The 16,743-nt window shown below is 43.7% G+C and overlaps 1 protein-coding gene across 1 annotated transcript; it reads right to left on the bottom strand.

The window, feature by feature from the left end:
- Positions 1-1,962: 1,962 nt before the first annotated feature.
- On the bottom strand, positions 1,963-16,488 carry kcnk10b (potassium channel, subfamily K, member 10b). Its single transcript, XM_076165530.1, has 7 exons — positions 16,434-16,488; positions 12,329-12,744; positions 4,694-4,811; positions 4,094-4,254; positions 3,811-4,003; positions 3,580-3,722; positions 1,963-2,649 (listed from the first exon to the last, which is right to left on the bottom strand). The coding sequence occupies exons 1-7, from the start codon at positions 16,486-16,488 to the stop codon at positions 1,963-1,965; spliced, it is 1,773 nt and encodes a 590-aa protein (XP_076021645.1).
- Between the last annotated feature and the right edge of the window lie 255 nt (positions 16,489-16,743).

Here is a 16,743-nt window from a genome sequence, read left to right as displayed (position 1 = left end):
CAATGATCCATCACATGGAGAGACACGGAAAAGGAGGAGGGCGGTGCACGCCGAGGTCACTTCCACCTTGGAGGAAGACCGCACACACACATACGCACACACACGCGCACACACCCTTTCTATTAAATTTATGGCTTTCTCTTTCACTGAGCTGCCGTCCTGATTAATTTCTTTTGTGGTGCCGTCAGCTGAGTGTTTTTTTTTTTGCCCACACACATTTTGCCACACGTGACAGCAAGACGTGCACTGTTTGGAGACCTTGGGCTCCACGACTCAGCAAGCATCCTGTCACGCTAGGGGTCAGTTACATAATAATGAACCGTGTCACTCAATCACTCAGAAGGTGCATCAAAGCGAGCGCACGACGGTGATGTAATTTGTTTGAAATTGATCACGTGATTTCCTCAAGAGCAAAAAGCCAGAATCACTTTAGACGTACAACTTTAAAACATTTGTGTAATATTATTTATTATCTGGAAAAAGGCACTCACTACATTTGATGTGATGAACTGTACACAACAAAAAGCCCACACACCCTGTCACAGATCATGGTCAATATTTTTACGCATCAGATCAAAAAACGGTTCACAATTACAACCAGCGTCTTTGTGTAGAAACGCATGCAACGCACGCCAGCAATACACTTAATAGTGCTGTAGACGTTAAAGCTGGGAGGGATCGTCAAGACCGGTTTATAAAAATGCAGATGATGTCGTTTTTTTTCATTTACACCCGGTTAGTCGCGACATTGGATTTCAATCCGTTTGCATTCACACCTTGCAGCCGTATTTGTTTTGCCTTTTTTTTGTCTCGTCTGGATACAGATCGCAGGGTGGAAATGTTTTTGAAAATTAAGAACCATGTCGGTGAGTGAAACATGAGGAATAGCAAAAAAAAAAGCACAGAAAATTTAGAAAAAGAAACACAAAGAAACACCTTTACAGTTCAATGAAAAATCCAGTAAAAGTGCGTGACTGATGTAGAAAAAGGGAGTAAACACAGATGTAAACATGCTTGGTGAATACAAAATCAAGTCTTTCACATTCTTGTTAATTAAAAAAACTGCTGTGATTACTGGAAACGTGAACGTGATTTACAAATTGAAAATATGCAGCATTCGTGTTTGCCTAAGAAGACGATTGAAGATGAAGCCTACTGTATATTCCAGGTGTGAGCGTTACTGGAATGTGTTTACTCAAGCTTGTCTGAACGATACAAAAGTACATTTCATTTGATTGAAACCCAAAGAAGAAGAGAAAGAATACAGCATTGATGCTGTTATGTTAGTACATGTCGTAGTAATTGCTGTGGCTCTGCGGTTTGGTGTTTTAATAACCATGCACAATCAAGGTGAATAATTCGTTTGACAGGAGCTCTTAGTAAAGTCATTCATCTCCTAAGGCTACATTTTCAAAGTCACATTCCGTGTACGGGAATAATTCCTCCTGTCGGCTCGGTAAATGCTCATAGTGTTTATTGATCCGCCAGGAACAACGACTTCCATTCATTAAATGCTGGAGCCATATTTTTTCTGCTGCGGCTAAAAATAGCCACGGGAGCTTTGAGGGGGCTGACAGGACACGGACGGATCTCCTCCCGGAAGATGGATGATGCGGCGTTCCCTCTCCTGGACGTCCTGCCCACACTGTTGACAAAGTGAGACTCAATCTTAACAGACAGTCGACCAAAAGTGTCTGAGGAGACGTGGCGGCGGAGAAGAAGCAGAGCTCTTGGAGTCTCCTGTTGTACAGTGTCGTCCAAAGTGAGGTATTTCACCAAAGCATCTTCTCTCTCCTCCATTTCTTTCCTTTTTTGGCAACAAATGATCTTCCCGTTTTTCTCATATCGGCCTGAATCTAAGCACAGGGAACAGAAAGGCACATTGCTCAACATCTCAAGATGTCCACGCACTCTCTCTCTCTCTCTCTCTATCTGTCTGTACCTCTCTCGCTCTGTTTTTCTCTACACTCCAGGACTCATCTGTGGCTGAAGTGCTCTTCCATCCTGTACCTGCTCCTCATCTTTGGCCTGCACTGATATGAATCCATTCAGCTTGGAGCGTTCCATCGTGTACTGCGACAGATTTGACAGACTGGTGTTTCCCTCCTTCCTCTCCTCATCGGGCTCCCCATCTTCCTCTAGTCCTCCCTCCATCTTCTCCTCCCCCAGCATGGACGAGCTATTGTTCATGCCTTCGCACACTCGCCGTACATCGTCGGGAATGTTCCTTCTGACGTCGCGGTTCTTGTTACGTTTGGCCAACTTGGTGAGGGATCCGAAGCGCAGGTGAAAGAGGTTTTCCTCAGACGAAGATGCCGTCTGCGGTGTTTGGTCGCTGCTCGGATGGTCGTACGACTCGCAGGCTCCCTTCAGCCTCAGGTTGTTGAGCTTGGTGTCGATGCTTTCCTGGGACGAGGTCTTGAAGCGGCCGGCGTCCAGGCTGGCAAACAGAGCCCTCTTCTCTGGTGACAGCATGTCCAAGGAGTGGGCTCGCTGCTCCAGGCCCAGCTGGCGGCGCTCCATGCTGCGGATGGTGGCGGCCCGCTGGAGCTTGTCGTGGATCTCGACGCTCAGCCGCCGCCGAGTCTCACGGAACTCTGCACGCACGTTTGCTTTCCACTCAGCTGCATGAGCTTTAATCTCACCAACCTGCGACAACCATAAGGAAAGAATCACAAGTCTTAGTAACAGAATCCAACATAGCAAGAAATGATGAGTGTGAATGCAGTATGACTGTTGTAGCAGGCAGAGGGTGAGGAAGAGCAAACTAAGAGCTACTTAGAGCTACTTAAGCTAAATGCATTAGAGGCATTCAAATGATGACTTTTGATCAGGTAATTGCTGTTGGCAGTAAAATGCTCTCTGACAAAGTGAACAATCAAATCCTACAAATTGTATAAAATGATGATTTAAAAAGTGTAGACACTGGGATTTTATTTATTTATTCACAATATAACAATATTTAAAATTTAGATTTTTTTGAAGTCTTAATGTGCAAAAGTTTCAGATAAATGTAGGGGGATAAAAAAGTCAAATATTTCTTTCTGATATGTACTAACATTGCAGGCAACAGCAATATCTCTCCTTAATACCGAGTAAATCTACTGAGTTACTCTCCATCTGTGATAACACACCAGCAGATTTACTGCTTGTGTGCAAGAACTGTCAAGGAATCATCATCATCATCATTTATGATCCGATGCCATCAGATAAATGTCTGTTCCAGATCGAGCCATATTTTGTTTATCAGTTTGAAAGTATGTGAGAAGAATGAAGCAGAGATCTTCAGTGACTGTGACATCTACCAGTTCTTATAAAGACGAGCCAGATTAGCTCCGTTTCCCTCCCTGAGAGGATCAATAACTCTTTGTCTGATCTGCCTGAGCTCAGTAAATCAGCTCCTCCTTGACCCATCAAACAAAAGCAGCGTGTCACCGGGGCTCCTGTCAGGATCTGAGCAGCAATTAATAGGCTGAGTAAGGGAGTGGACAGATGGGACGGGGCAGGCAGAATCTGAGTGACCTTTCATTTTCCACTGTGCTAATCTAATTATGAACGGTGTAATCAAATGATCCAGACCTCCTCTTTGGTCTTTTTGGACAGCACTCTCAGCCAGTCGCCGATCATGCTGAGGACGGCCGCAAAGTACGCCAGACCCACCAGGATCCAGAACCAGACCAGCGGCTTGTACCACTGCTTGTAGTCGATCCTGCGGTTTCCACCTGCAGGCGAACAGAGAAACGCTAATTTGAAGAAAAGTTGTGATACACAGAGAGACATGCAGAGAGACAGACAAGCGGGCAGACAGACCTGCCACGTAGTCTCCTATTCCCACTGTGGTGAGCGTGATGACAACAAAGTAAATAGCCTCCAGCGTGGTCCAGCCCTCTATGTATTTGAAGATGACAGCAGGGATGGTGACAAAGACGATGCAGCCGGCCAGGATGAAGAGGATGGTGGACGTCACTCTGATCTTGGTCTGGCTGATCTGTTTGTGCTTTTGCTGAGGAAACCAAATAAAACAAGAGATGAGACCAAAAGTATACAAACGACAAAATCTGTCCGAAACAACACCACAAACAAACAAACCCACCCTGAAGATCCTCTCCACTCTCAAGATGCTCTTTACAAAGATGGTGCCCAGCTGATCGCCTATCCCCGCCAACAGGAAGCCAAACAGAGGGATGCCAAATATGGCGTACAGGATGCAAAATATTTTACCACCTTCTGTGCTTGGAGCGATGTTTCCATAACCTGTTGGAAGAGAGGAAAGAGGAAGGAGAGAGAGTCAGATGACACGCAGAACAAGATAATCATCACTTTCTTATGCAACGTGATGAGGTGATGCCCTTATGTTATACCTATAGAGCTCCTGTAGTGGGGGCCTTAGGTAAATAAGCTCCTAGAGAGACAATAATGAGATTGCCCTTTGGGAAAATTACATTCATTATGGCCCCGGCAGTGAGAGAGATACAATGAAGAAGTGTCAAGCAGAAATGTATTAGTATGTGATTCACCTCCTCTGATTTCTCATATTGACACGGATTGGATCACTTAACACTTAATAGTCCACCTTGAAGTTGTCTAGTGAAGGAATGATGTATAGTTTCTGCCTCAATTAATCGTTCTCGTTGTTATTTATAAATGCCATTGAACAGAACTGCAGTTAAAGGAAGTATAAAGTAGTCTGTACCTATGGTTGTGATGACAGTTCCAGCAAAGAAGAAGGCACTGCCCAGGTCCCAGTAGCTGGAGTTGTAAGATGTGTCTCCAATAGGACTCACTCCTGCACTCACTGCTTCTATGGCATGCTGAAAAAGAGAGATGTAAACATTATAAAGATGATAAAGGATAAAGAATGTGGCTCATATTACACAACTAAAGTACCAAAACCTCCTTCAGAAATATTGCCTTATCTTTCTTTATCTTCATATTTGTTTTTAATAGCCCTTTAATGCAACACTTTACCTCAAGTGTAAGATTTAAGGTGTGAAGATATAATAATAATGAGGCTAAAATATCTGTAGATGACATCATCGTGTATCTAACAGAGCCAGAGAATGCCATACAACATTTAGATAATATTTAGAATCATTTGGAAGATTTCTTTGCACCAGGACGTTGCTGGAAATGAAGATCTGAGGAACATTCAGAGGAGCTTGGATCTAAAAACACCTCAACACTGACAAAAACAGATAAAAATGGAAACTGATCAAAGTATGAAATCATGGAGGAGGCCAGTATGAAGTATGACACAGCAGCTGAGTCGTGTAGTTGCACCTGCGTTGCACAGTAGAGGAATACAGTGATGTTTGCGTGCCGACTCAGCTGATGGCAACACAACAAACACAAGTGTCTGCTTTTAATTCAGCTCATGGCGTGAAGACAGCCAGCAAATCAAACCACCTCCTGCCCGTGTGTGTGTGTGTGTGTGTGTGTGTGTGTGTGTGTGCTTGTAGGTATGTTATTATATGTGTGCGTTTGTGTGTGAGTGTGTGCGTGTGACCTTAGCCACTGATGGTATAACATATGGGGGAACTCATGTGTGACTGTGGTGTGTGATCTCCACATCAGCCTGGAAGGTCACGACCCCATAAAAGAGGTGGCAGGAGGGGAGGAGAGAGCGCTGGGAGACACGGGAGAGGAAGAATGTCAACTGAATTTACTCTGCACACTTTGACAACAAGGATTCATTATACAAAAACAGATAATTATTGCTAAGAAGTACGTGATTTATACATTTGAAGGCTCCTTTGCTGCTTTGTGTTTTTATATTGATGGAAAAGTGACAGGAATTATTTTAGAGAAAGCTCTTCAAAGTTACATATTACTTATTTGTTTTACTTTCTCTTTCCTTATTTCTTTCTCTCTGTTCTTCTGTTTCCCTCTCCAATTCCTCTGCCCTCTTTCCTTCCATCCTTCCGTCCTTTCTTCTTCCCTTACCTCCTACCTTCTTTCCTCCAGCCTTTCCTTCTTTCCTAGCCTATTTCCTTTTTCTATTTGTGCATCCTTCTTTCTTTCCTTCTTTCCTTTTTCATTTTCGCTTTTGATGAGAAATCGTTAAATTATTCAACCAATAATAATAACGATGAAACATGTAGTGATTTTCCATAGTATTGCCTTTACAGAGGGATTTGAGCAGGCATGAACGCCCATGAACAACTGGTGCGTGTCCTGCTCAAATTATTCAGCGTCTCACTCTTCACATGTCGCCGTCTCTCTTATCACGCTTGCATTTGCATTCAGAAGCTTAGACTTTCACTTCCAACGTGACAATTCTTATCCGTCTCTTTTGTCCGGAGTCAGCCTCACTTTGTGTCCCTGCTTTATTTGCTGCTTATCTGGTATGGAGGCGAACATTAAAAAAGCATTTACTGCATCATTATTCTCATTGATCTGCCTCTATACTGTCTGAATAAGCATTCTGTGAGAACACCACTGCAATTTCTTTCTTATACTTTCAGTTTTTTGCCTTTGGGTCCCAGTAAATCTCCTATCTGCTGATGTGAAAGTCACTGTAAGGGAGGTCAGAGGCTTCGGTGCATTTGCTACACATCCTAGTGCAATCACTGCAGCCTGCAGCCCGTCCATGCATGCTGCTGTGAAATGCCGGTCCATTATAAATTATGTATTAACTCTCGTGACATACATATGAAAGGAGGCAGACTGGAGAAGCAACACACACCGCTACGCATGCCGCATCATAATCATGCATGTGATTACCGCAACTCCTCAATGAGGCTGATTTTTGAATCTAAAATTAGCCAATTACATTAATGGGGTTTTAGCAGACGCAGCTACTTTATTGAGAAAATATCAGAGCCTGTAATTATACCATAAAACCCTAATAACCTAATTCTGGAGTGAAGGCGGGGCCATAAATAGCCTCATAATCTATCTGAATATTTCATGAGCATGTCTATATTTGTCTCTGGCTTTTCCACAGCAAAGTTCATGCTGCATTAGAGATGTTGCAAATCTTGAATTTGCACTTCTGAAGCATGGTGATGATGAATGTGTTTGTGTTGCAGCATGTTAATTAGGATGGCACCGATGGTTCAGCTTCACGTGTGCTCTCTTCCGTTTTAATGCTGCTAACGAACCAATTTACAGGCGTTCTTACAGATCCAGAAAGAAAGTGACAGCGATTTTTTTTTGTCAACACACTTTGTTGTAAATCCACTCGAGCACAGAATACTGTCACTGCTTGATCGTCAGTTCAGAGCAGGTTTAAATGATGTTGGCAGGGCCCATTTTGAAGCTCTCGTGGGTTCATGCTGTCTCTCCCACTTCCTGTTATACAGTTGGAAGTTATCATATCATCTATATTGTAATACCCATGATATTTTTCTCAGTTTGTCGACTTTGTTTAGATTATTAGTGCAAAAAGGCTTGGCTCCAAATAGCCTAAGCTGTGTACGCAATGTAGAGCGCTTGTGTTTTGAAGTTCTACTAGTTAAAGATGACGATGCTGTTTGCATGTTCCTACATAAATGCATTACAGGTAATAAAGTGGTTTATTTGGAGAAGTGACTCATAACGAAAAGAGGCCTGACTGGTGTCAATAACAGCACGGCATCACGTTGTGCCAACGCGTGAGTCATCGCATCAGCGCTGCGAGAGGCAATTAGCCGTCGTCTTCGTGGGTGCACAGTATGTAGGTGGACGGAACAGACATGGGGAGGTCAATAGGCACACGTTCAATCACAGGCACACACACACACACACAAATGAACATGTATGTCAACTGACACTATGAAAGAGACCTTTGAAAGCTTTTGAAAGCTTTTCTCTAACACACACACACTCAGTTATACACACACGAGTTTCAAAGTTGCCATTTTTCTGTCAACTCCTCCACTAAACTGTTCGACAACAGTGAGTCACCACGGCTGTGATGCCACCGCGTTTTCAGCGGAGTGACAGGACAGACACAGCACGGAGACAGAATGTGCTAGAAGAGCAGAGGGCCATTTGTGAGGAGAGCTCAAAGTGAGCTTCATACAAAGACTGGTTTATTTAAAAAGTCTCATCAGATAAACCCACAAAGCTCAGAAAATTAATAAATCTGCACTAGTTCTTCTGGCTGCCTCATGTTGTGTATTTAAGGGTGGATATTTTTATATTTATATTTATTTTATAAGTCTGTGATTTATGCAAATATGTCTGTGTTGTTAGGACACAGTACAGTAAGTTCTGTAAAGCAGTCCTAACATGAAGTATATGTAGCAGTCGGAAAATACTTGAAACATTAATATTGCAATTCTGCATCAAAAAAATGTAGTATCTTCAGTAAAATGTGCTTAATTCAATTCACTCAAACTCAATATAATTAATGAAGAATTATTATACAAAATGAAATGCAGTTTTTAAATCATGAAAACACCTAAAGGAATAATGATGATGATGAAATGTTGAATTCATAAAAATCTCATCTGGAACAAGGCAAAGATGAATTGGCTTAATCCATATTTTGTGAACTTTTTAAACTTTGTATGTTTCTCAATGTACAATCTGTATCTGTAAAGTCCTAATCACGGCCTTCAGATACTGTAAACGTAGCTAAGTAGAGAGAGAGTACGTATGAAGGTCACAAAATAGTATCAGTACATAGAATGTGAGCAGATGTAGGACAAATAGAGCTATTCAGCTGCTTTTTGTAGCGCTGCTGCTTTTAGTGGGTGGAGGTGGTGAGGCTGCGGGTCAGGGCGATGAATAATTGATTCCCTATGGACCGCAGGCTCACCGCGTTCAAGATCTTTGTATTCACATTTCTCTATAGGAGACGCTATCATTGGATTTCTTTTTACGAACTCATGATGGACCTTCTCGCGGCTCAAAGGCACCGCCACGTGCCAAGGAGAGCGGGGAAAGGACGCCTGGCCGAGGAAGAATCAGAGATCTGAGGAGGGTGTAGATTAGGACAGGGCGGAGCAAACATTCACTGGAGAGGCGTCAACGACAGAAGCGTCAAATGGAAGCGTAGTGGCGGAAATTGGAGCTCACCAAACGCCATGCGACCGGTTCTGTCTCTGAGGTTAGTTCAAGCTTAGGACCTACAGAGGGACCTCAGACAACTCAAACGACTCTCAGACAACTCGAGGAAACATGGAAAGCACATTATTCCATAAAGGCTTTTGCTATCTTTGCAGTCACATTTTTAGCCTTTGACCTCCATCGCTCTCCAACAGGAACTGCGACCATATGCTTCCTGTTGAGCTGCAGTTATTGGGGACTCTGTTGGTTAAAAAGACGATTTTTGACATTTGGAAATTAACCCGGACGAGCTCAGGATGTTCCTGTGTTTTCTTTCTGCAAATTGTGTCTGTGCAAACAATTACATCATTAGCATCATCCTAAAGGAAAGGAGCGCTCGCATGATCTTAGTCCTACTTTCTTTCCGTCATCATACACCTGCAAAAATCAAACATTCAGTTCAGCGATCTGCGCGGAGAGACTCTAACTCATTTTCCAATCCCATCTTCACTCGCCCATGTCAGTTTAATGTAGTGACCCTAAATCTTGACCTACAATTCGGGCTGTAATCGTGTCAAGTACGACTGTATAGTATATAAATCAGTAAAGAAAGACACTGTAAAATGTATAGTTAACTTCTTCGGGGACAGATTTCTTGCACCTGTTATATGGTTCAATCCCCAACGGTCCCTGCTCTGAGAAAAAGGCTTTACAAGCTGTGCTGATGAAATGCGGAACACGGTGGAACACTGCAGGGACAGAGGGTGGCAGGTCTGCTTAAATCAACCTCTGTGTCACTGTTTCAGAGTGTCTAGCATGTTTTTGGTGTTATGCCCATTCTGAGGTTCATCTCATCCATAAGCTTCCACTGAGAGAGAGAGACGCCTGCCACACAATCTAACACCTTTTGTCTATAAAAAAGTCATTATTTATTACAAAAGATCCCCTGGAGGAAACTTGGTTTATGAACCTCTTTTGCCGTGTTTCAGACGCTATCAAACCATGCTGGACCCTTTAACTGTAATGGTTGGTACTGAGGGATCTAACCTGAGTTGTTCTCCCTTAGTTACCATACTTGTCTCCCTCTGTCTCTTTCTATTTACGTCTCAGGGTTGTCAGACACTTGGTTTTCTGTTTCCTGTCTTCCTTTAAAAAAACATATATATAACCGTGGGGCTCCAGCTCATTCTCAGACTCCTTTTCAGCTGCAGTGGGGCAGATTTGATCGTATGATTGCACGTCTGCTGCTGCGTATCTCTCATGTGATCTCTGGCTGGCAAGCTCGCAACTGATTGCCAGTTAAATAAAGGTTTTTATTGTGCTGTTACCGAGGAGTGCCTGGAGAAATGTTTCATTGCAAAAGACGGCAGCGATGCGGTTAAGTCGAGCATGGTTCCTTATTTAAAACGTGTGGGTGTTTTAAAGCCTCACTCTTTTGGTTTCGCACTTCATTCCTCTGCGTTCACGTTGAGGGTCCAGCACTCAGCCTGAAACCTGTTGGATTACAAATGTCATTCTGTTTTATTTAAGCATACGGGGGGAATAAAATCTATGTTTCAATTCTTAAGGCTTGATGTCTGCGCTGGAGCTGCTGCTTGTTTACAGATTAGACATTTGGTGCAACACAAGTCGATACAGACTTTCAATCACAATCCATACTGTTCTCTTTGAAGCCAGTAAATAAAGGTCATAGCCACTGACTTTACTTCCTATGAGGACAAACATCTTAGGAGAGAGACGGTTATGTGCCCTTTTCTCTCTCCGGATCCTCCAGGCTCTGTTATGTAATCTGTATGTTTGGTCACTGAGCATTATGGGTAACTATAGAGACCCTGAAGGGAAGATATTATGCTTCCTGTGACAGGATGTTGTTGTGACATTAACCCATCCAAGCAGGGGACAGAAAGCAGTGGGTGTGTATCTTCATCCACATTTATTCCATTCATCATCTCATCAGCACTGCAGGAAGAGCTAATGACCGTCTGAATTAATGCTATATTAGTGGCAGATGCAGGATGAAGGATGGTGAGCTTCCACAGAGCCAGAGGGTGATGCTTGAGTGGTGGGTGGGGGTGTGGTGGGGTTAGGGTGCTCCTGAGGGCTGCAGTAACATCACATAACTTGGTGATTGCAGGAGTGTACAGACTATCTGAAATGCAATTTATGAGAGATTGAATGTCAGAATTTCATGTCGCCGAGCTGCACTGCTTATTCTTTTTGCCGACCTAATTTGATTCGCGTGTTAACGCCGCCACGCAAAAGCAATTTGATGCTGCGCCATAACCCGATACGTACTGTACATTCATTTTCAACCTGCCAAACGGAAGAGGCGATTAACATTCCGACGCCTGTTCCTGCAGCAGCACAACACAAGGGCTCCTGTCTTTGCATCCAACATGTTATTATGACGCCTCAAGTCGTGATTTTAGTTTTACGAGGCCAATTTGAAGGTAAAGGTCGGCAAAGCAAACACCATCTTATCTTTGTCTTTATGTTCCCTACTATAATTGAAGAGCATGTGTGTGTGTGTGTGTATGTGTGTGTGTGTGTGTGTGTGTGTGTATGTACGTCAATACAACAAGCAACATTCCTGCAATCTCCTCCAAACTGTCCAGAAACATTCTTCAGCCTTTGCATTTCATTTCATTTACATTTTAATTTGATTTTAATTTGCATTACCGAAGCCGAGAAGCGATCGTCACTGTCGGAGCGAGCCGCAATGCAAAGCGCCAGAGAACCAATCAGCACAAGCGTCATGTAGCAGTCACCTAACGTTTATGCTACTTTATGAGGCCGGGGTCAGGGGTCAGGGGTCGTGAGTCATGGGTAGGATGTTACAGCAGCGTAGAAGCGGTGATGAGGACCATAGTTCATAGCGTTTTAGTAGCTGACATAGCAGACATATGGTTACATAACACGATTTAGTGCAGCATCCACTGGGGTGATATTAGGTGGCACTTTTTCCACTGATGGACTCTAATGAATGACTTCATTTGCTGAAGGACAATGCAGACTTGAAGAGAACCCATCCTTTCCAAGACCACGTGACTTTCTAATGAAAACAGATTTAATTACCCCTTACATCGCTAATTACGCCTGATAGCAATCGAATCACTGCCTATAAAGGTCACACGGTGGAATTTTTCCCCCGCCCCTTTCCAATCCAATTGAATTAGATTTCATATTATTTATCAGATCGCCTTCATTTCCTGTTTCCCTGGTTTTCCTCATACAAACAGATCTGTTCATTGTGAAGCGATTCGACGATTGTTTACAAATGCAAAGTGAGGAAACAACACTTTATCTGACTGATGGACCACCCAGCAGGTCATCCCCCCTCTGATTGGCTCACCTTAATGAGGGCCTCCAGCTCATCAGGAGTGACACAGGCGTGGCGGGCCAGGAAGGAGGCCTTCTCCAGGGTGATGCTGGTCTTCTGGATGCTCTCAAACGGCTGCTCCAGCGCCCTGAACGCCAGACCTCCGCACACCAGGTACAGCACCACCACCACGAACACGGCCACCACCGTCTTCCACTTCATCACCGAGTGGAGCGCCGCCACCGTGCCGTCGTAGCTGGCGTCCATGCTGGCCACCACGCTGGCCGAGCGGGACGAGATGGAGAGGCGCGGCAGCGGGCAATGACCGTTGGCCTTCGGGTCGCAGCCCATGGGGTTCTGCATGGTCGCCACGCTGGCCTGGACTAGACTTGACTTCGCCATGCCAGACTGCGCCTTCTTGGGAGGAACCAAGTTGGTCTGGACCGCCACTATGAAACAGAGTGAGGGGAGAAACAGAGGACCAGATTAAGAAGTGTGTGTATTAAGCAATGCTAGAGCTGCTGGGCCATTCTCCTAACTAAAGGAAATTGAAACTTATCTAATCATCTGAAGGTCTTGGATCTGGTCCAGACTGAATATGTTATGTAAAGACTGACACAGTGAAGAATAACAACAATGCAACTGAGGTTTTGTTTTGTTGAGGCTTTTGGAATACATGAAAGCACATCAAGGACCTTTCTCCTGCTGATACATCTACACTGTACAAATTCAGTTCATTAATGAAGCACAGTGCAAAAATAAGTCATAACAAAATGTAGATATTTCATGAGCCATCGCAAAATGAGTGTCCTATGCCTCACTGGGCTCAAAGGGAGGCTCTTTGCAACGCCAGCACTCTGAGTTATCAGCACAATCGGCCATTAGCCGACCTGCTGCTGTGCCAGAGTCCCGGTGCAGCGAGACCCTCTGCCGCCTCCTCCTCTCGCCATCATCAACGCTTGTTTTTACCGAGTTTGTGTGCGCGCATAAAAAGCCATTAGTTCCTCACAGCTTCAGGAGGCAAATGTCTCCCAAGGTGCCTTAACAACAACATTTTATGCAATTGAAAGTTGTCAGATAAATGGGATGTTGTGAATTAAGCACTTGGATGGACGCCCTGGATCAGGAGGGCGTGACGGAGATGATTGCAGAGAGATTATAGAAGATCTACCAATAAAATGAGGCAGAGTGAGGAAGCTCATACACAGATTTCAACTATGCAGCACGTGCATGTTGCGACTGAACCCTCACTGTAAAGGTGAAGATGAAAATCTGAATGATCCACTTCCAGGATTCAATTTCTCTAAAAGGCTCCAGTAGTGGGATGAGAGCCACGTTCACTCCCTGGGCTCTGAATAAGCTCCACAATAAACGCAGAGGTGAAACAGCACGGAGGATGCAGCTAAATTTAGCTTCCTTTAATGTATATGACTTCACCCCTGGTACCCCCACATCTCTCAGCTGAGGAAGCTTGGAGCACCTCTGAGCTGAATTTTTAGAAATGTAGTTATTTGCTATGATATACTAAGCACATACACAAACACACACACACACACACACACACACACACACACACAGATGCCCCGCCCTGATGAGTCAAGGACATCCAGGAAGTGTCTCTCTCTGCTCCAGAGATGAATCTCGTTAGTTAAACCTTTGACTCGCATCATGCTTGAATCAATAAGAGCAAACTCATGTCACAGGCATGAGGCTCAATGCTGCCACTTTGAATTTATGGGCGACCGCAATCTATTCTTAGAATGAATTAGGGAGGAAAATAGGATGGGCGAGTGAAGAGCTCGAGCTGTATTCAATCATTCTGATGGACGCAGCAGAACATCTACTGCTTCTGATCTTTTTCCAAATGCAAATAAGTCCAACAAGTCTCACAAAGACATGAATTGCTTTTCATCTCATTTTGCTACTGTTTATCTGGAGTTGCAGCATCCCTTCATTTTTCTCACACACCTCCATGTGTATAAGGAGCTTTTCAATGCCGCTGTACGTTACATAAATACTTGACTAGCAGTTTGATTTCTTATTTGCATTACAAAAACACCCCTCACAATGACATCATCTATGATGTCAAAGTTGACCTGATATCAACCACTCTAACAACAATCCCCCCTCATGACATCATGAATGATGCCAAAAACCAAAACCAAATAAAAATAGAAAGCATTGTACCTCACAAAGAAACAGCCACCTTCACTGTCGGCAAGAAGCCGACGCAAAAGTGCAAGAGATCGGCTTGAGCAAACAAATCTGCAGAAACGTCTGGTAAGAGCGCTGCTTCATTCAAACATGGCCTCACATGGCAAGGCTGGTTTACTTTCAAACTACTAATCACTATCTGATTTGTCCGTGGTACGGAGGGGCTGGGGGGTGGTGAAGGAGAGTGAGGGGAGGCAGGGGTCAGGGGTCATAGGTAGGGCTCGGGTGGGAAAAGGACGAAAAAATCCCGAAGGGTGTGTTGCTGTGGTCCTGTGATGAATAAATCAGCCCTGCAGCAGAGCCGCACTCCTACATGGTGGCAGAGGTCGGGAAGCTTCATCTGGCACATCGATCGATTTTAGTTGAGCTAAGTGTTACAAAACTGCAATAAGGAAACTAAAAATAGCAGCAGAGCGCCAACATAGAATCTGTTATTCCAAAGCATAAAGGCTGGAGACAGGTTTCTGTTTCAAATAACTCAGCGGTATGGCATTCATCTGAAATGGTATTCAAACCACTGAAGCTGCCTGATATTGATTGTTGGCAAATTAAATAAGGCTTGAGTGGAAAGCACTGATACAATCTAACTCTTCTCTCTGTGTCAGTCCTTACTCTTCCCATACACCTGATCAGCAAGGAAACACTCCCCAAAATCAGGGAGACTTTTGTAGATGATGATGATGATGATGTATGTGACATGTCAACATTTACAGCAAACACTAAACACTTAAATGCCATATCTCATCCTTTACACACAGCTGTGGTGGAACATTTAGAGTCAAATATACAGTTTGTCAGCACTTCTGCTGCACGTGTATGGACGTTACTTATTGAAAGTAGCTTTGATTCAGTGTTTAGTGACAGATACGCTGAAAGTTAATTCGGGCTCGCCCTGGCTCTTTGCCCAGTCATTCCCGATGGACACATGCAGGTTTGAGTATTGCGCTGAACAGCTGCGCCTCAACACCCAGCGTAAAGCCACTCGGAATAACGCTTACGCAACACTTACGCTTCCGGTAAGAACTAGATTCAAAATAAAACGAATTCGCAAACTAGAAAACAAAACAAAGAGCAAGGCAATTGTGTTGGGTGGATCTCTATGGATGTATGAAACAAATACACAACTAACCATAAAAATACACATCAATGGAGATTAACAAACAATTTCTAAAACTATTTCCCACTAACAGGCGTTTGGGAACGAAGTGCTCCGAGTTTTTCTATCGATGTGTCAATGCAATAACGCATATGAAGTTCTAATCTGAAGTATCAGTATAGTCAGAGTACTTGTTTACAACCCCGGGGGTGGATGAGTCCAATCGAAACAATTGAAATCTGTAGAAATTGCATTATTGCGACAAATGGTTTGGAAAAAACCTTTAAGGAATGGCTTAAGTTCAATAATTATTTATCCGTCGTTGAGTTAGTCAAGTAGTGACTTGTTGCTGATACTTATCCCAAAGAATATAAGTTTAAAAACCGCTGACCTACACGCTGTATTTCTATAATTCACCGCCCTAGCAGTTTGCTGTTGTTGTTTTTGCATCCAGCTTGACTTCTTGGACACCAAAATCCTTGCGCTTTTATTTTGGCACCTGTTCTGCTCTCCGCTGCTTCCAGCTTGATGCAGCTGAAGCTCCGCTCCAGCAGCGCAGCAGCAGCTGAGTACGCGGAGGATGATGGAGAAGAAAGAAACCGCTTTGTCTTGCGTTCACGCTTCTGTTCGCGTTCACAGCAACACAACACAAAACTCTTAAGTCTAAATCTTACATAAAAAAAATTCTAAATTCAGTTCAGAGCGCAAAACGTACATGTAAACATCTCCCATCCATATTTACACTTAAGTGGCAAGCGCGCTATTTTAATAATAAATATAATATAATATTCAAGTCATGAATGAATAATAAAAGCATAATTTACTGACCTTGTTCCGGGTCCCAGTTAACTTGTTTCCTCTGGTTTTCTAGTGGAAATTTCATTGCTATTGTTCTTAAATCAAAGCAGATCACGATGTGTTCGGTGCGTTCAGCAGGAAAATGGGGGAAATGATCAGAATATTACAGAAATTCATCTCCCACATCTTCGTCGCACCATGTTTTCGTTCATGTGGGTGTTGACTGTCCGCAGGAATAGACGCGGCGCAGCCCGTATTGTCTGTGCGTGTGTGTGTGTGTGTCTGTGTGTAAGAGAGGCTCGGCGATCCCCCTCCTTTTAGCGTGGTGATGGTCTGACAC

This window comes from Genypterus blacodes, unplaced genomic scaffold (genome assembly GCF_046128005.1).
Source record: "Genypterus blacodes isolate CSIRO-AG114 ecotype Tasmania unplaced genomic scaffold, CSIRO-AGI_Gbla_v1 ptg000147l_1, whole genome shotgun sequence".
Classification (NCBI taxonomy): Eukaryota; Metazoa; Chordata; class Actinopteri; order Ophidiiformes; family Ophidiidae; genus Genypterus; species Genypterus blacodes.
This window is presented reverse-complemented; position numbering and strand designations above follow the sequence as displayed.

Bases quoted from the DNA above. Each gene is read 5' to 3' on its own strand.
- kcnk10b (XM_076165530.1), bottom strand. From the start codon at position 16,488: ATGAAATTTCCACTAGAAAACCAGAGGAAACAAGTTAACTGGGACCCG. The intron at 12,745-16,433 runs GTCAGTAAATTA...TCTGTTTCATAG, and splicing joins TAACTGGGACCCGGAACAAG to TGGCGGTCCAGACCAACTTG. The intron at 4,255-4,693 runs GTACAGACTACT...CTCTTCCAACAG, and splicing joins AACTGTCATCACAACCATAG to GTTATGGAAACATCGCTCCA.